General features: G+C 37.1%; 1 protein-coding gene across 2 annotated transcripts in view; it reads right to left on the reverse strand.

Annotated features, from left to right (window-relative positions):
• Positions 1-20219, reverse strand: part of DCBLD2 (discoidin, CUB and LCCL domain containing 2) — a 214941-nt gene that overhangs the window by 35985 nt on the left and 158737 nt on the right. For both annotated transcript variants that reach the window (XM_043892567.1, XM_043892566.1), the window contains one exon: positions 5600-5737. In XM_043892567.1, coding sequence (XP_043748502.1) covers positions 5600-5737 — 138 coding nt within the window. The remainder of the gene's footprint in view (positions 1-5599; positions 5738-20219) is intronic.

A 20219-nucleotide genomic window follows, 5' to 3' on the forward strand; every position in this document is an offset into this window, starting at 1 on the left:
ACCACCTAGAAAACACTTAAAATCATCAAGGTGCTCTTCAGGTTATCTGTCAGCTTGAAATAAACTTTATCTTACAAAGATAAACTGCCTCTTTGGGTTACACCATCTTAACAAACTAATTCTGTTTATAAATGCTCTTTCTCTGCGAAACTGGTAAAAACTTTATTCATCAGCACCTTTGTTCTACAAACTGACAACAAAATACATGTATTTTTCTGCATGTGTACACACAAACACCATGCACACTGATTTGTGTACAAGGACAAAGTTTAAAATATGCATGTAAATTGAGACTTCATTAATAAAATCTTACTGAATAGTTTAAAAGTTTTAAACTGCTTGCCAGATACAACAAAAACTAGGTACACAACAGAAAAACTAAAAACAGAAACGCAGCTAACACAGTCCTCAAAACAGAAAGGATCCTATAAAATTACTGTGCAGTTAAGGTAGCAAACAATCCAAGGAATTCATGCTCTATTTTCAAAACCAAAAAGATGCCAAGCAGGAAAAAAAAAAAACAACAACAACCAGTTACAGAAATCTGGACTCTGTTAGAAAGGAGCTCTCTATTCTGCCCCTATGTTTTATTTATAAGTTAATATAATCTGATGTAAGATGGAAGAAATGGAAAATATCTGCAAAAAAAAAATGTAGTTAAAGAATGTAGCAATTAAAACTTCTTATACAATTGCTGTTAATTCTAAAAATAATCTAACATATAGCAACAATAACCCTGTCAAGTGGGAATATTTGCCAGGCTCAGCTGTTCCCAAGCCTTATGCACAGTGTCATCAGATTCGAAGGTGTTGGCGGACAATGAACAAACAAGTGTTTATGAATTCCACTTAAGGAATATGTTAATATATCTTCATTGGATTACTTTATTTCACATGAAATTTTAAACTAGCTCCTGTTTCTAAGAAAAAAAAAAAGGCAAACTTTGACCACTATAAAACTCTGGATTGATGAAATCTGAAGTAATAAGCTTTAACATTACTTTTTACATGATAATTCACGTTCTAAAAAAGGAATATCAGACTATCACTTTTCAGCTGGCCATGTACCTAGATATGTGTACACACAAAGTCACACACACAGACAGCTAATTGATGGCACATAACAAAGAGAGGCTGCCTTAAAAGACGTGAAGTTATTGATGCAAATGTGGGTATGTCTTCTCAGCTCATTATTCAGTAACTAAAATTACCTAAAAAATTATTGCCCAGAGTCATCCCAGAAATGTTGAGCTTTACTTAGAAACCGGCTAATGTTGAACAGATTCAAAACCAGGAATTGAGAGCACTCATCTATAAAATTTATTTTATTTTCAAGTCCTGTGGTAAATGTTGTTTTTTACATTTACATTTTAGGATAAAAATGTCAGCATCATTTATCATTCTGGATTAAAAGATCTAAGTGCATCTGGACCTGTGCAAGGCTGGCTGTGCTTCTCTCGGTAAGACCAGCAGTAGTAAGGAGTTCTCTCTACAGAACTTCTAACCCCAGGATACCTCAGAATCCATGAACATCTTCAACTGTCAGAAAAGGAAAAAGTGTTAGTTGCTCAGTCATGTCTGACTCTTTGCAACCCCATGGACTGTAGCCCACCAGGCTCCTCCGTCCATGGAATCCTCCAGGCCAGAATACTGGAGTGGGTTGCCATTTCCTTCTCCGGGGGATCTTGTAGACCTGGGATTGAAACCTGGTCTCCTGCACTGCAGGCAGATTCTTCACTGCCTGAGCAACCAGGGAGTCCCTTCAATTGTCAGATAAGAATTTCAATTTCAGAAAGTCTAGTTCAATCCCTAGGTTGGGACGATCCCCTGGAAGAGGAAACGGCAACCCACTCCAGTATCCTGGCCTGGAGAATCCCATGGACAGAGGAGCCTGGCGGACTACAGTCCACAGGGTTGCAAAGAGTCGAACACGACTGAAGTGACTTAACATACACGCCAAGTCAGAGTAGAACCACCGATCTTCCAATTATCACTGAAGTGCTGATTCATATATTTTTCTGTCTTTTTATGTTACTCAGTGGAAACAGGGAAACTTCCTTTCATTGGTAGATAAAATCTTTCAAACAATGACACTTACAGGTGAAAATTAAAAGTGGTAACTGGTAATGGGAAAGACTGGAAACTTCTGCTGAAAGATTTTAAAAATAACAAGGAGGAATAAGACCATAAAGTTATAAAAATTAGACCCTGAAGGGAAGAGGACACCAGGTGCAGAGCCCAAGACACCACAGCAACTCAGCACCTTACCCCAGAGGCTTCTTTGTGTCCAGAGCCTCTTACTTCAACATGAACTTGTGCAGACCAAATACTAACTCTTTGAAATGTTTCCCTGGAAAAGACACGCCTGGTTCAAAAGTCTTTAAAAAGAATTAGATTAGAATCTGGCCTAATCCCGGAGCTACTTTTATAACATGCATCATATGCATGCATGCTAAATCACTTCCTTCTAGGCTGACTCTTTGTGACCCCATGGACCACAGCCCGCCAGGCTCCTCTGTCCATGGGATTCTCTAGGCAAGAATACTGGAATGGGTTGCCATGCCCTCCTTCAGGGGATCTTCCCAAACAAGATCTCTTAATTTGATCATCTCTGATCCAGACTCCTCTGAACAGCCTTTTAACTGGCCTCTTTACAATTATTTTTCCTTCTCTTTGGCCCATTCTTTACTGATCAAGGAAATGCAAAAACATAAATCCAATCATATCACTCCTCTGCTCTAATAGCTTCCATGCAATTTTTTTGGGGATAAAACTCTAACCCTTACATCTGCCACAAGGTTCTGAATAATGTGACGGGCCTTCTATTCATTCACTTCACCTCAGCTGAGCTGGCTGTTTCTCCAGTTCCCTCAAAGTTCCTTCCCCCCCTAAGGCCTTTGCATCTGCTGTTCTCCCTACAGTGTTCGTCCTTGTTTGTCTGGAATCTCCAATTAATCCTTTGGTTCTGGGCTCAGGAGTGGTTTCTTCAAGAGAGCTTTAATCTTCATCTGTCTCCTACTACCTGTACCCTCTGGCCTCTTATTGTTTGAATGTTTCCTTCATCACACTTATTGTAACTGCAATTAAACAACCACATGTCTAATGCCTTTTTCCAACCCTGTACTGCAAATCCTATGAAGGTGTGATTGCCTCTGTCTCATTTACTGCTGTCTTCCCAGTGCCAGGAATATGGCAGGAAAAAAGGCACTAAAGGGAATATAATTTTGCAATGGGCTCCTGTAAGAAGTAACGAAAAGTAATCTATCTCATACAAAATCATGACTCTATCAATAACATATCACACTATAACATTAACAAGTCTTTGTGACACTTTAACACATGAGGAAGCCAGTAAAGCAAGGTCTTTACCACTTTTGCATTCCCAAATACTCTCAACCTTCAACCAGGTTATCAAGCTGGCACATGTGATGTTCCTTGAAAATATTCATGGAATTCAGTGTGGCAGCTAGGTTTCCTGGATGGAAACAAACTGAGACTCTAAACGAAAGCCAACCAGCCTTCAAATGAACAAGTCATTACAAGAAATTATGTCTGAAAGGCCACCCAAGAAGAAGTAATATGAGATTCAACCAGTGCTCTCTTGAATTTAGCCAATTCACTTCAAATAAAACAAATGCTTGATGGATGGGCAAGAACGCACAAAAAACATTAAGAAAAAGTCCAGGAGTGAGCTGTGAAATGAGGATTTCCCAAGATGATTATGACTTTGGACAGTGCTACTATAAAGAAGTTCCAGATTATGGTGGATATTTCAAAAAGTCTTTGGAACTGAACATTCATCTAAAATAGTGACACAGCTATTTGAAGTTTAGCACAGATGTATACATGTCTATAAGACACTGCTTCTGGTATCTGAGACGACTGCAAGTTCTTAAGAAACTCTAACGTAGGACATTCAGGTCCCTTTGGATCAAAAGCTCCATAATTTAAATATCCAATGTAAGAAACTTTTTTTTTTTTAAGAGGAGATACTTATTTTCCAGAAACTTTTAATTCAATGAATAACAGAGAAAGGGGAAAACAGGAAAATGCAGAATAAATAATTCAAACTGACCCTGCAACAAGAAACTTAAGGAGAATAAGCAGCTAATTATCTTCTATCCTCTCACCCAATAACCCAAGACTTTCACAAAGTAAAACTGAAAAGGATAGGAAGCTTATCATTTCACTCTGTTTTCCACCTTACTCTCTTGATAGTGGGAGGGTGGACAGTGGGAAAAAACGAGATACCTGTTTGTACAGTAATGAAAGGGTGAAACTAACATGTTTTCTGCCTACTGTGATGTGGGCCTAAAACACTAAACATACATTATTAGATTTAGTCCTCACAACTAACCCACTTGCAGATGAAGCTCACCGTGGTGACATGACCAGTCAGAGGTCCCCTGGCTGGTACCTGGCACAGACAAGCTCTGATTCCAGATGCCCAATGCCCCTTCTACAACACCCCACTGCCTTAGTCTCCTTGTTCTGTCAAATACATTAACTGTTTATTTAGCACAACACTTCCAGCTCATTTCTTCCCATTATTCCATTCAAATGAGCTTTCTTTTTCACTCTGAGGGATTCTATCACACCTTTTCCCATAGCTTAGAGATTAAGGGGAAGCAGACCTTCCTTTACACACAGCCGCTCCCCTCTCTTATCCTCTTAACGCAACTTTTAATGAGGCACAGAGTGTATCTCAAACCCACCGCAGCAGAGAAGGAACAGTTGGCACCGCCCTGAATCATTCCCAGGCCCATTCATTCCCAGACATTCTCACACCAAGGAGGTTCTCAACAACTTTCTCATTTACACAACATAAAGTAGAGGCTAATTTTTAATTTTAAATGGCCAACATAGTTAAGTCATTGTTGAATATCAAAATAATTATCAATTTTCTACTTCAAATGATTTCTTTCATATGCCCTTGTATTAATAAAATTAAAAAATTTTTTCTCACCACAAGAACCCAATGGCAGAGGGGAATGAACGAATGCTACAGTGACCAAAACTTGGGAGAGATTTCATTCAAGTCCTGCATTTTAGCTTATAGAGATTTGAGTTAATTTTCCATTCTGTCCCACTTAATAGTCTTGTTTTTAATTCCCCCTTCATACTGTAAACATCAACAATTTAGAAAACATCTCATGCTTATGTTGCGGTGTCTCAGAGAGCACTTTCCCCATTACCCCTGCTGGTATGCAACACGCTTCTTAGGAAAGAATGGTAATATGGTTTTTAACACAGTAAGATGAAGCGGCAACCTGTGGATAATAAAGCTTTAAATTGATCATTTCAGCAACTGACAGATTTTTAAAAAGTTATTGCTTGTGCTCCAATCTTATAAAAGTCGAAAAATCAGTATTTCTTCTGCTAAGGAAAGGTAAGTATATAAAAGGACTTTATAAAAAGTTAATATACTTAATTTTTAAAATTCTGAAATTGATTTATCTGTCAGGTTTATGTATGTGTTATAAACTGTTCAATCTTCCTACGCTATTCCAATCTCAGATAACAGGTACTCAAAGAAAATACCGTATTTCTGTTTTCAGAATTTGTAAAACGTGAGAATCATCATATAAGGTGAAAATTACCTTGCTTTTCTATAATTGAGTATGAAGCCAAAAATCCTCGTCCAGAAACGTGAATTCCACTCATGAACAGCACTGTGATTTCATTGCTTTTTGATTCAATTGAATGGTTCATTTGCAACCCCAGACCACAGTATTTGCCTAGGATGAAAGAAAAGCAGATATTTGGTATGATTCATAAAGTCAACATTATTTACGATGTAGGTTAACAGAATCATAATAGCACACCAAGCTGAACAAACTAGGTATTACATTAATCTAAAATGGTGACTAGAATATTACTCTGGAGAGAAAAAAAAAAAAACAAAAACAGCAAGTAATAAACTGTTCATATGATGCAAAGGGAAAAACAGTGTATTCAGACATCACTGACCTTATAATGACTCAATTTCCTGTGAAACACAAGTGACAAGGAATTAAAACAGTGACAAGGAATTTAAAAAAAAATTAACTTAAAGTATTTCATGTAGGCAAGTGGCTCATAAATGAACCAATAGTTAATCGGTGGTATTCTTAACATGTTTCCCATAGGGTGCCCCTAGATTCCTGAGCACAGGGACCCCTCCAAACTTTTACAGATCTTCTCAAGTTTTCTTCCAAGAATTGCTGGACTTCTGTCAACCCCTTCTGTCATGTTCAGTCCCACAGTTTTAACTATGACATGACCATTCACATTCACGCCTCTATATAGCCTTTTCCTTGAACTTCAGAAGCATGTATCTAACTGCCTAGCAAGTTTTACTCTTTAAGGTCTAACAGACATGTAAAAAATAACAGATCTTCCCTCAGAACAGATCTAAGTTTATTAAGATAAAAGGGAAGAAAAGAAAATAATTGAAAGAAAAGATACTGCACCAACAACTAATAAAAATAAAAATGAGTTTTTCTTATGCGCACGGTAACTTTAACAAATTCTGAATAAAAAGTTCTAAAAATATTTTAAGTTGAGCAATATCACTCCATGGGCTTCCCTTATACCTCAGTTGGGAAAGAATCTGCCTGCAACGCAGGAGACCCAGGTTCAGTTCCTGGGTAAGGAAGATCCCCTGGAGAAGGAAATGGCAACCCACTCCAGTATTCTGGCCTGGAGCCTGGGGGACTACAGTCCATGGGGTCGCAAGAGTCGGACATGACTTAGTGACTAAGTCACCACCAAATCACTTTAATAAGAGTAATGTGTACTTCCATAGACTATACATTATCATGTGAGTAGAAAATGCTAAATAATTCACCTCTATCACCACCACCACCACCCAAACCAGAACTGGTAAGGGAGCTAAGGTCACAAGGTTGATATACAGAAGTCAATTGTGAAAAATAACCTAATCAAAATGGACAGAAGACCTAAACAGGCATTTCTCTAAAGAAGACATTCCGATGGCCAACAGGCACATGAAAAGATGCTCAACACTGCTAATGACTAGAGAAATGAGGTATCATCTCACACCTGTCAGAATGCTATCAGCAAAATTCTACAAATAATAAATGCTGGAGAGGGCATGAAGAAAAGGGAACTCGCCTACATTGCTGATGGGAATGTAAACTGGTGTAGCTGCTATGGAAAACGGTAAAATAAAGCTATCGTACGATCCAGCAATCCCACTCCTGGTAATATATCCATAAAAGACAAAAACTCTAACTTGAAAAGACATGTGTACCCACCCCGCCCTGTGTTCACAAAGCACTATTTACAACAATCAAGATACAGAAGCAATCTAACTATCCATCAACAAATGAAAGGATAAAAGAAAGATGTGGTATATATACATATACATACACATATACATACATATATACACACACACACACACACACACACAGACATACATAATGGAATAGTACTCAGCCATAAAAAGCAAAACATTGCCATTTGCAGCAACATAGATGGACCTAGAGAACTAAGTCAGACAAAGACAAATATATGGTCTCATTTATACAGGGAATCTAAAAAATAATACAAATGAATTCATTACAAAATAGACTCACAGACACAGTAAACAAACTATGGTTACCAAAGGGGAGAGAGAGAGGTGGGGAGGGACAAATTACTGTTTAAAAGGGACTCAGTAATATCACCAAGAATGGATTTGCCTTTCCTTCTAAAGAAGGAAAGATTAGGACTACTTAGTCATTGTTCATTTTGATTTCAGGGAAAAGTAGCTATTCCAGCATTATTTTGTTCATGAATAAATGACAGATCCAGTATCTGCACATTTTAAGATGAATAAGGTTCATGTGAGAAAATGGACCGTGAGACCTTTATCTTCCTTCACACATTCACAAAGAACTATCTGGATGGATTGAGGGTTTAAATGTGCAGAAGGGAAAAATTAAAGCATTTAGAGGCAAACCCTGAGAACATCTTCATAACCTGTAAGAGGGCAAAGATTTTAAAAGCGAATGCAAAAAGTATTAATACTACTCATGAAAAAAAATTAATGTGAATGTTAAAATTAAGTTAAAATTAATGTTTGCTTATCAAAAGATACCAATATAAAGGAATAAAAAGGAAAGCTATAGAAAGGGAGAATATTTGTAACATTTATATCTAAAAAGAACCCATAACCAGAATATATAAAAGAACCCCTACAAATAAAATAATCATCCAATAGAAAAAATGCATTAAAAACTTCAAGATTCTTCACAGAAGATACCCAATGGCTAATAAACACATGAAGAGAGAACAATATCATTAGCCATTAGATAAGGCAAAGCTACAACCTGATATCAGTTTATACACACTAGAAGTGTGATAAAAGAAAAAAATAGACAGTAATAAGTAGAACTCTCCCACATTGGCGGTGGGTGTGGAATGGCACTACCACAGAGGCTCTTGGCAATATCTACCAAAGCTGACCATATGGACACTCAGGGAACAAGCAATTCCTTTCCTAGATACAGAAATGTGCATTAATGTTCACCAAAAGATAGGTGAGAGAACATTCACAGCAAACAATTAATAACAGCCAAAAAGGGTTATTCATATAGTGGATATATCTTAATTTCCTTATTGTCAGAAGTTTGCTTGCTTCTGATTTTTCTACACAGTGAATAATATTGCAATAAACATTTTCCTAACATAACTTCTATCTTTTAAAATATTTAAGAGTGAAAAAAAAAAGAGAGAAAAAAAAAATATTTAAGAGTGATTTTTTAGAGTGATTTTTAACATTTGCTTCCACACTGCTACTTAAGTGAGCTATGCCAGTTATTACAGCCTCAATATTAAAAAAATGACAAATTTCATCACAGCACTATATTAAAAGCTATGTTTTCAACCAATCCAAGAGTAAGGGAGGTCATATACTTAGTTCTAAAACTTTTACATTTCTCTGATTATAAGAAAAGTTGCCTCCTCCAATATTCTCTTTCATAATGGCAGCATGGACAAAAGAGCACCCAAGTTTTTATCAGTTCCCATGATGGTGACCCTTAAAGGGTCCTGACTGAAAATTTTATTGCAATCATGTGGATCAAAATGTCTGCAAAGCAATACCAACCTTCCTCATCAAATTTTTCTAAGTAGGCTTTCCTTCTCTTTTGTGAAACTTTCTACCCGAACTGAGGACTACAAGACTTTTTCTCTGGAAAAGCAGCACATTTCTGGATAGAGGAAAGCTCCATACTCAGAAAAGGTAAACGACTCAAGGCCCTGGCTCTTAGTAAGTTGGCAGCTTCTTTCAGGACAGCGGGCAGAGTTTTCTCACACCAGGTACACTAGTGTGAAGAGCAGTGAGTCATAACTGCATGGACTTCAGCAAAACCACAAGTGCTGCCAAGCATCACAGGTGAGACACACACAGCATACCAAGGAATTTCTTTCAAAGATTTTCTGGAAAAGTAAACTTTTCACCACTTATAAGATGTCAAAGACTTTTTAATATTTCCTGTAAGGGTTTACAAATAGGAGTTCTTAGGTAGGGTCGGCATCACATGGCCTAGGTTTATCCAGTTGAATGACAATGAGAAATGAGACAGGGGTCAATTCCTCACTAACCTGTCTCAAAACATTAGAAAAAACATTCTGAAGGACACCATTTACAGAGACAAAGCTTTAGCATTTCTCTGTTCTAGTCCACAAACCAGCTTGACCATTTTAGGGTACAAAGATTCACTAAGGTTTTTTGAAATGCATGTGGCTTCTGTACTTTCCAATGCAACAACCAACCTCATATGATGCTTCTGCATTAGGAACAAATCTAAGTTAAATGTGGGTACCCATCCAGCTTCTAATGAAAAAAAAATTCACAGTAATCAATGTATTTTTGTGGTAAACAGATATGAGATGACTTTAGCCTTCCTGAGATCATGTTTTCACAGACCAGGACTTTATCTCACGTGAAATTCTTACATGGCTCTTAAATCTACTATGGAAAATACCCATAATCATTAAGATTAAAGATCACTTCTTTAATTCCTGCCCATAAGTAAAATATTAGTGATGATTTATTGTAATAACACTTCTTTCAAATGAAATGAAATAATTTATACTTTAAACTGTTGTAAAATAATAATTTTTTTGACAAACAGAACTTTAAAAGAAACTCCAAGAATGAAATTTATTTTATTTTTATCAGGGTCACAAATCCCTAAAACATATCAAGAGATTTCATGGAGTCTAAAAGTAACTTAACTGGCAAAGGTTAATGAAAGACCAATCAGGGAAGACAAAGACACCTAAGATATCCTATGCATAGCTAGAAAATACTGAAAACTAAATCCACTGGTAAGTAAGACGACTGACCTCAGAGGAGGAACTCAAAAGCAAAGAAATCCTGAATGGGGCAATTTTGGAAAGGAAACACTTTGGTGGAAGAAGTAGGTTAAAAGTAGCAGAGAGATATGGAAACTGTACGGCAAAGATGGGGATGAAGTCAAATAAGAGCAGGAAATTTAGGATCTTGCAAGATATATATATATTTTTTAAAAAAAGGGATATACAATCCCTTCCCTTCTACAGCCTCTTCTCTTGAGGGCAAAAAAAAAAGGTAGGAAAGAAAAATTTACTACACTAACAGAAGAGGGCTATCATGAACTTATGATAAACTACAAAACTTGTAAACCACTGCAAACTGCCAGCACTGTCCACAGAAATACTTAGGCATTGTCTTTACCTATTTAAACAAAAAAAGTAGAAAAAAAATGAGAATCTCAGCGATTCAGTTTATGGAACCCCCCTAATCCCCCCAAATGATGGTAAAACAGAAGGAAACTGGAACACAACACTAAACTTAATTAAATGTCCTCAAACAAGCAACTGGGGATATGGCAAAACACCGCGAAACAGAAACTCAAAAACTAAGAACAGAAATGGACAAAAAGCAGGGAAGAAAAAGAGTTGGCTGATCTCAGAAAAGAAATACAAAACAGTGACAAAATTATGTCAGAAATATTACAAGGTGCACAAGGAATAATATTCTAATGAAAATATGATAATAAATGTTGAAGAAAAGAACAAATACAATGAAAAGGAAACTGAAAAAAGTAAAAAGGATCAGTGAGAACGTGGCTTAAATGAATGTGACTGAAACAGCAAAGAAGGCTGTTTTCTTACAATTAAGGTATTCTAAAAAGATACACAAGACAAATGGAACAGAAATAACATTAAACTATAATTCAAGAAAGTTTTCTAGAATCTAAATAGTGAAAGTGCTCATTGGATACAGTGAAAACTAACCCAATGATAAACTTCAATACATATCCTTGTAAAACTGTTTGACTTTAAAGGAATCTTTACAGCTTCAATACAAAGATTAAATATCTTATAAGGGCAAGAGAATTCAATTAGTATCAAACTTCTCGAAAGACAACAACAATAACATAAAAAAGTCAGGCAATAATGGAAGAGCATTTTTTTTCCCCAAACTCAAAGAATGAAAAAAAAAAACACAAAACCCTCAGAGAATGAACACATGAACCAAAACCTTACATATAAAATCAAACTGATACTCAAGGTAAGAAAAAATTTTAAATTAAGCAGCTCTGAACATGTAAGATAACTGTACTCAAGCCTCTTTTAAAGAACCAATCTATTCAAAGATGAACTTCATTCATTTAAGATATAATTGGCAGAACTTAAGTAAAAAGACTGCCGGTGAGCATTTAATATATTTAAACAGTGATAAAAGTTGGATGAGTTGAAGATTAAGATATTATATGATACAGACTATGTGTTATGAATTTTGTTCTGTCAGAGTAGAAATGAAGAAAGAAGCAGGCGGGAAAGAGGAAAGAATTAGGTTGGTACAAATGTAATTACGGTTTCGGACAGTGAATTTTATATCATTATAAATAGGCTCCAACACATCTTTATTAATCAAAATAGGAACCATTACAATCAGCACATTTTTGCCAATGAGAAATATGCTTGCTTATTCTTGTAGCATAAAAATTACTGCTTCAGGATTTGATAAACTCTTGGAAAGCATTTTCTGCCTCCTGCTGGTTGTGGAAGCATTTTCCCCGCAAAAAGTTGTCCAGATGCTTGAAGAAGTGGTAGTCGGCTGATGAGAGGTCAGGCGAAAACGGTGAATGAGGCAAAACTTTGCAGCCCAATTCGTTCAACTTTCGAAGCCTTGGTGTGCGCCATGTGGTCGGGCTTGGTCATGGAGAGGAAGTGGGCCCTTTCTGCTGACCGATGCCGGCTGCAGGCACTGCAGTTTTCGGTGCATCTCATCGATTTGCTGAGCATACTTGGTTTTGCCAGGATTCAGAAGGCTGTAGTGGATCAGACCAGCGACAGACCACCAAACAGTGACCATGAGCTTTTTCTGCTGCAAGTTTGGCTTTAGGAAGTGCTTTGGAGCTTCTTCCCAGTCCAACCACTGGGCTGGTGATCGCCGGCTGTTGTCTGAAAGCCACTTTGCAAGTCACAATCTGATCAAGAAATGGTTCCTTATTGTTGCACAGAATAAGGAAGACGACACTTCACGACGACGATTTTTCGGATTTGTGGTCAGCTCACAAGGCGCCCACTTTTTCACCTTTCCAATTTGCTTCAAATGCCAAATGACCATAGAATGGTCGACATTGAGTTCTTCGGCAACTTCTCGTATAATTATAGAGGATCAGCTTCCGTGATGCTCTCAATTGGTCATTTTCAACCTCTGATGGCTGGCCACTACGCTCATCCTCAAGGCTCTTGTCTTCTTTGCGAAACTTCCTGAAGCACCACTGCGCTCTATGTTTGTTAGCAGTTCCCGGGCCAAACGCGTTGTTGATGTTGCAAGTTGTCCCTCTGCTGCTTTACGACCCATTTTGAACTCAAATATAAGAAAACCACTTAAATTTGCTTTTTTGTCTAACATCACTTCCACAGTCTAAAATACATATAAAATACACAGCAAGCAATAAGTCATTAGCCAAAAGAAAACAAAAAACACACAGAGAAAGACATGTAGTAAGATGAGGTATAACATAACCATATTTATTTATTTAAGAATGTATTCAATATCAAATGGTAAATGTCAACAAGGCAAAAATCACAATTACTTTTGCACCAACGTAATAGAACAGTTCACTGAATGTTATATGAATAAAAGACAGGAGTTACAGGCAACTGGTAGGAATGAAAAGACACCATGAAAAATAGACAAATCAGATAAAAGACGAAGTCAATGGGATTAGAGGCATTTAAGAACATAAAATTGAAAAAAAAAAAAAAGCAAAATTGGAAGGTAATACTTAAAACTACAAAGCTTATGAGTTTAAATATAGATGAAAAGAAAACAATACAGAGAGATAAACACAGCAAATATAAAACACATGACTGATTATACCTTAAAATAACATGATTAAGACAAAAAAAATTACAGTTTTATAAACAGATAAAACAGGTCTTAGCTTTAATTATTTTAAAAAAATATTTTCAATTTGGTTCATAAAATGAGACCCTCAAGTATGTTATATGTAAGAAATACATCCCAAACAAAATGATTCAGCAAGGCTAAAAGGAAAGGAATGAGCAAAGACAGGAATGCCAAGCTAATGAATGTAAAAAGAGATAAGGAGGAAGGTGTCTATGTGATACTAATATCAGACAAAGAAAAATGCAAACTCAAAAGTACTAAATATGACAAAGGAGAAACTTTTTAATGCTAGAAGTCACGATTTAAAATGAAGACATTATAATTATGAATAGCTATGCAACAACATTGCAATCACCTTTATAAAAGTAAAAACCCAAAGATATGCCAAAAGAAAAAAGACACTAGAAACAGATCAAGTAGATAAAAATAAAGATATGAAAACCTAAACAGCATAATAAGATATTTTGGAGGCATATTAAACTTTATATCTTACTATTAGAGAATAAACCTTCCTCTCAAGCATACATGAGACAGTCACAAAAAAGATATCTTAGGTTATACATAAAATAAAAGCAAGTTCCATAAAGTAGAATATTACAAGTTTTCTAAGCACAATGCAATAAAACTAAAAAACTATTAACATTAACAGTATGTGTACAATATGCTTTTAATACTAACCACCTGAGGATCAACTTAGAGGCAGTGAGCTGATACTCTCAATATAAAGCAGCACCGTTGAGAACTTGGCTCGGACAGTACTTTTGGGGCCTGTCCTATGTACTCTAGGGCACATAACAGCACCTCCTAGATGCCAGTAACACTGCCTTCTCCCACAGTGGGACAACCAAAAATGTCTCCAGACATCTCCAGTGTCCCCTTGGAAGGCAAAAACGCCAAACTTTTGAGAACACTGTCCAAAGAGAAAATGACAAAGCTCTCAAAAAGAAAAGTCAGTTGACTGAGGTTTAGAGAGTTAAATTAAGCATGAGGCTGAAGCTAAATACAAGAGTTACAGGTCCAGCTAGGATTTATAGAGAGAGAAAGGTAAGGATTAGGATAATTTGTAATAGAAATCCGAGAGAGTTAATGAAGGCAGATATTACCTCTGGGTGGTTAGCTTTCATATAAGTTGTGTTTGTTGTATAAAAAGTTTGTCTCTCTTACATATGTGCATCAGTTAACATATTTTAGTCACTGTAGAAAAACAGATTTTTCAGGGCTGACATTTGTTTTGATTGTTGAATACCTATGTTGAAACTACTATTAAATATTTTAATACTGGCTGTAAAGAAAAAATAATGTCAAAATAGGGAGTTCCCTGGTGGCCTAGTTGTTAGGATTCTGGGCTTTCACTCTTGTGGCCCAGATTTAGTCCCTGATCAGGGAAATGAGATCTTACAAGCTGCCACCTGGCCCAAAAGACAAGGTTATTTCAAAATAGATAGCTAAAAGGAAAAAGTTAATGTTTACTAGAAAGCTGCTAGTTTCAACAGTCTAGGGTAAGTGGACCACGTAGTAAAAAAATTAAGGAGTAATGTCACCACTGCCATGCGTGTACGCTCAGTCAGGTCCTACTCTTTGCAATCCCATGGACTGTAGCCTGCCAGGCTCCTCTGTTAATGGAATTTTCCAGGCAAGAAACACTGGAGCAGGCTTGCAATTTCCTATGCCAGGGGATTTTCCCAACCCAGGGATGGAAACCATGTCTCGTGTCTCGTGTACTGGCTGGATACCTGTTAATACCTGCCAATAGATACCTACTAATAGCTGGTATCTATTACTCTATGGCCTAGTGGTTGAGGTTACGGACTTTGCTGTTAGCCAGACCTTAATTCAAGTCCCAACTCTGCCTATATGACTTTGGGCAAGTTGCTTACCTTTTTAAAATCTTCTATTTATCTGTTTTATGGGAATAATGAGCAGGATTCTTGCAGGACTCAATACAATCAAGCATGCCAAGGGCTTAGAGTAAGTGACACCAATTCTGGAGCCAGGTTGCTTAGGTTTGATCTCCACACAGCAATCCGCCAGCTGTGTGACCTTGGGCCTCTCTGGGCCGCAGTTCTCTCATCAGTAAATGGGGTGATAAAAGCACCTATCTCAAGAGTTCTTGTGAAGACTACATAAGTTAATTGACAAAAGTGATTTGAATAGTTCCTCGCACATAGCAAGCACTGCATGCATGGTAGTTATTTTCATTATTAAACTGAGCCTCTACAGAATAACAAATCAGAAAATATTAGAAATCATTATTATCATTGCATACCTAGTATCATCACTACAGCTTTTTCAAGAGGTTTGATGGTAAAGAGAAAGAAAATATATTTACTTTTTCTCTTAAACAAGGAAGACCTAAGCATCTTAGAGAGAAAGGAGACAAACAATACAGAAAGAGAAACTTCTCTGAAAATGTAATAGACACAGAATCATTTATGAGATGAAGCCCTGAGGCTTCAGTTTCCCTCTTTGTAAATATCATTTGAAGAATCTAAGAGACACAATTTTTAAAGATACTTTGGATGAAGGTTTAAGACAGAATATATATCTTTAAATATACCTTTGAACACATAGACACATATTTATATTTCTTCTACAAAATGCATTTTCCTTTAACAGCTACTTGGTTTTAAAATATTTACCTTCTCTTTTAGAGATCTACCCACAAACTCCTTCATCTCCCCGGAAGTTCATTTAAAATGGAAATTTTAAGCAAAATCCAGGAAGAAAATATACAATAGAGAGGGAAAAGGTTACAAGTAAGCAAAGGTTTTTCTTTTAAATATTTGTTTTTAAATTTCACGTTTGGACTAATTATCAACAATATCCATCAGGGAAATGATGCTAGTAGATGTCTATGGACCAAAATAAAACATTGGCGTTATATATTTATATATGTATAAAAGTTAAGATTAACAACAAATGAATTTAATTTTCACCTCTATGATTGTGGGGCAACTATAAAGCAACCACTATGTTTCAGATATCAATGATTAAAGAATAATCAAAATGGAAAAGCCACAATGAAAATTTCTCATTCCAACAAAATCTGCCTATAAAAGGAACAGATCTGGAAAGCCAGTCTTAACTCTATCATTAAACACATTCTTTTTGTCAGTGAAAATGAGTACCACTACACTAATTTCACAAAGATTTCTGGACAGTCTAGCTACTTAGAAAGTTGTTATATAGTATCGTAATAAACTCATATGTTTAAATAATATTACATATTACTGCCCACTCTTTAAATAAAATAGAAAATAACCATGTAAAACAAAAGTGCTTTAATCAATTAAGTCACATTCTAATGATTTACAATTTAAAAAGTGATTCCTTGAGAAAGCATTCCTTTCGCTTTCTTTTCTTGATTATTCCTTAATACCATCTCTTAGGGGAGAAAAGTCCCTAAAATTAACACCTACAGGGGGGAAAAAAATCTAAGCTTTATACCAAAGTAGGAACCATATTTATAGGAAAATGCAGCTCATTTGAAGCTGCCTCTGTTCAAAAGGGACCCTGAGAAAAGGTAACACAGAAAACAGGACTCTTTACCATTGTCACTGGAATCTTATGCCTACGTGTATTTGTTTCTATCCTGTAATTCCTGGCACATCTACCTAGTCAGAATATTAAACAGTTATTCTTGAATGACCTTTATTTCTCTGCCAATCAGGAAAGTTACTTTTCTACCCCCGCACCTCAAACAGCTCCTCAAATGGAGGACCAGAGGACATATGGCAGGTGGAGATGGGATGGGTTGGGAGGTGGGGTGGAGCAGAACTCAAGTCCAACAGGAATCATCATCACTCAGTCCCCTTGACCTTTCTGCATCTTCCCACTCACCTGTGTGAAGAGATAGCAAGGGAAAACAAAGCCCACGGAAATAAGGGAGAGCTGAGCACTGTGAAGTGCTTCATTTAATCTTCCTACAGTACAGGTGATGACTCTGCCCTGTAGAAAGGATTCCCAGCAAGTAGGTCCTAGAACTGGGATGAGAACCTGGTGAGTGATTTAAAACCTATGCTCCATTTCTTTCCCATGTCACTCTTCCTCTCTCTAGCAGCATGACCCTATTGTCCAAATACATAATCCTCTTGCGTTCTTTTTTTAATAAAAAGCACTTTCATTATGGAAATTTTCAAAAAAACCTCAAAGTAGAGAGATGCACTCCCATGTGCCCAGTGAGCCCTCCTGGTTTCACCTGCCCTCTTCCTACCACTTTTTTTTTGACCTATTTAAAAACAAATCCAAGACATTTTGTTTGAACTTCAGAATGTCTCTAACAAACCAGATCTTGAACAAACCAATATAACATTACCATACCCTCAAAAAATTATTCCTGAGTATTGCTGTATGCCCAATTACTCTTATCTTACCCTAAAACTTCTCTGCTTATCTTAAAAATGTCTTCTTGCAATCAATTTGGATCAAGATCCAAACAAAATCACAAGGTCCACACATTACTTTTGGAAGACGTATCTGTCTAATGCATGCCAGTTATCTTGATCTCCTTCCTTTTCTTTTTTAAAAAATGCCACTTACATGTAGTCTTTATGGTTGATAGAATGTGTTTCTCTAGCTCCTTTATTTCCTATAAACTGCTAAGGGCTTGATCAGATCGTGGTTCACTTTTTTCATCGCTGTCTCAAAGCTGCTCAGGTGGACTGCTGACTCCCTACTGCATCACCTCAGGAGGCAGTTAATATCCAGACGCCTTCTATTACTGTTACAGTGATAGCTAGTTCCTCAGGCGATTTGAGTTTCTAAAAGCTTATCCAAGACCATATATTCAAGGCAATATGCACATGGTGATCAAGAACCCAGATTAATTGAGAGCTGCCTGGGAGACTGTCAGGGAATGTTTGACGGGAGGATTCCTACGTGCTGTCTCTCGTGAGTCCTTTGGCCCTCTTCAAGCGGAACAGCACGCTGCTCCCAGGGACTGAGGTCATTGTGTGAGGCAAGCATGAGTCTCCTTTAGTAAACATTCTCCTTAGGACAAAACAGCTTAATCTCCTTCCCCTTACTTGAGATATAGATTGTCTCCTGACCTTGTGACTAACGTTACCCCTTGTTCCCTTGGTAACGGTTGCTGTACATTTGGTTTTCTGATCTCTATCATTCCCGAAAGAAGTTTCTTGTACTGCAGTCTATATATACTCATAGAAAAATCATTAAAGCACCTTTGCTCCACCAGAGCTTAGGTCCCCGGGTCTTTTTTGTCTCTCTCTCTCTCTCTTTCTCTCTCTCTCTTTCTCTCTTTCACTTTCTTATCGTCGACTCTGTACTACAAGGTTCCGGTCCATTAAAGGACCCCAACAAATGGCGCCCGAACAGGGACACTGGTACACATGGCATATCGGGCGGAGTGACTCAGGGACCTATTGAGGTCGGTAAGTACTAAGGCATGGGTTAAACGGCTGGCCAGCCCCATTATTTTTCTACTTTACTTCACCATTTGTTTAAATTTCAGGGACTTCTGGCTTCACGGCAATGAATAGAGGCTTGCCTTCAAACAGTAGTTGAACATAATCCTTAGTTTCCTGATAAATGCAGTTTTGATTTAGAAATTTGGCTCCAGGTCAAAGAAAATGTTAAATGAGCAGCCAAACAAGGAAAAAATATTCCAATTGATCTCTAGCCCCTATGGGCTCTTATTAAAGCTATAATTCTGTGCCATTTCAAGGTACATTCTAGCCCTTCCAATATTCAGCAACAGACAGGACACTTATTACATAAATATAAGTTAAATGATTAAACTTTACAAAAGGCCCAATTAAAACAATACAAAATAGCTCAAAATTTTCTTACTAGCCCTGCCCCGGCTGCTCCAAATGCTTCTCCTCTGCCAACAGTCACAACTCCAAAAGTCTCTCCTTTGTTGGAACCTAATGAAAAGTTATGCTAATTTTTAAGCTAGATTAGAAGCTGCTATTTCCCGTACTGTAATCAGAGAAGAAACCAAAAAACAGCTAGAGAAATTACTTGCTTATGAGAATGCAAATCAGAAATGTCAAAGAGCTATAGCTGCAATTTGTGAGACTAGGACTATTATTGATTATTTAAAAGCTTATCGCAATCTAGGATCAGAAACTCAAAAGATGCAAATGCTGATTGAGGCAATGGCTACTACCTTTAAAAAGGGAAATGAAGGATGCTTTAATTGTGGAGATAAAAATCATTTAAAAAGAGACTGCCCTAAAAAGGCTAATAATACCAAAAAAATTTGCCCTCGCTGCCGTAGAAGAATGCACTGGGCCAAAAGTTGTAAATTTAAATTTGATATTGATGGAAAACCTATTCCGGGAAACTCCAAACAGGGGACCCCCCCAGGTCCCCTACAACAAAAACCAGGGGCAAATTCTACTCAACAGGAGACAACAGTGGTTATCACTCAACAGACCAGGTACTGTTCCTCTTGGTAGGTTGAAAAGTGGGGAAGAGATGAAGGGTTCGACTCGAGATGGAGAGGAGCCCAGGAGATGAACACGATGCTCAAAAGAACAAGATACTCAATTCCAGTTATAGTTTTAAAAGACATTTTACACACCTGTGTCAGTAAGTCTTTCCAAATAAAGTCACAGAGAATTTTAGAGTCGTTAATTTTATGATGTTAATTCACCAAGACAGTCTTAGGAATTTTTCTACCTTTCCTGCTAAAGAGAAAGGTGCTGATCTCTAAGCCAAAGGTTCTCAACTGGACCTCAAAGTATATTCTCCTGGGAAGCTTTAAAAATCCCAAGGTGTGGGTCCCACCCAATCTGATTCAACTGCTGTAGGTTGGGGACCAGAGGTCTGGTATTATTTAAAAGTCTACC

Source organism: Cervus elaphus, chromosome 31, assembly GCF_910594005.1.
Source record: "Cervus elaphus chromosome 31, mCerEla1.1, whole genome shotgun sequence".
Taxonomy (NCBI): Eukaryota; Metazoa; Chordata; class Mammalia; order Artiodactyla; family Cervidae; genus Cervus; species Cervus elaphus.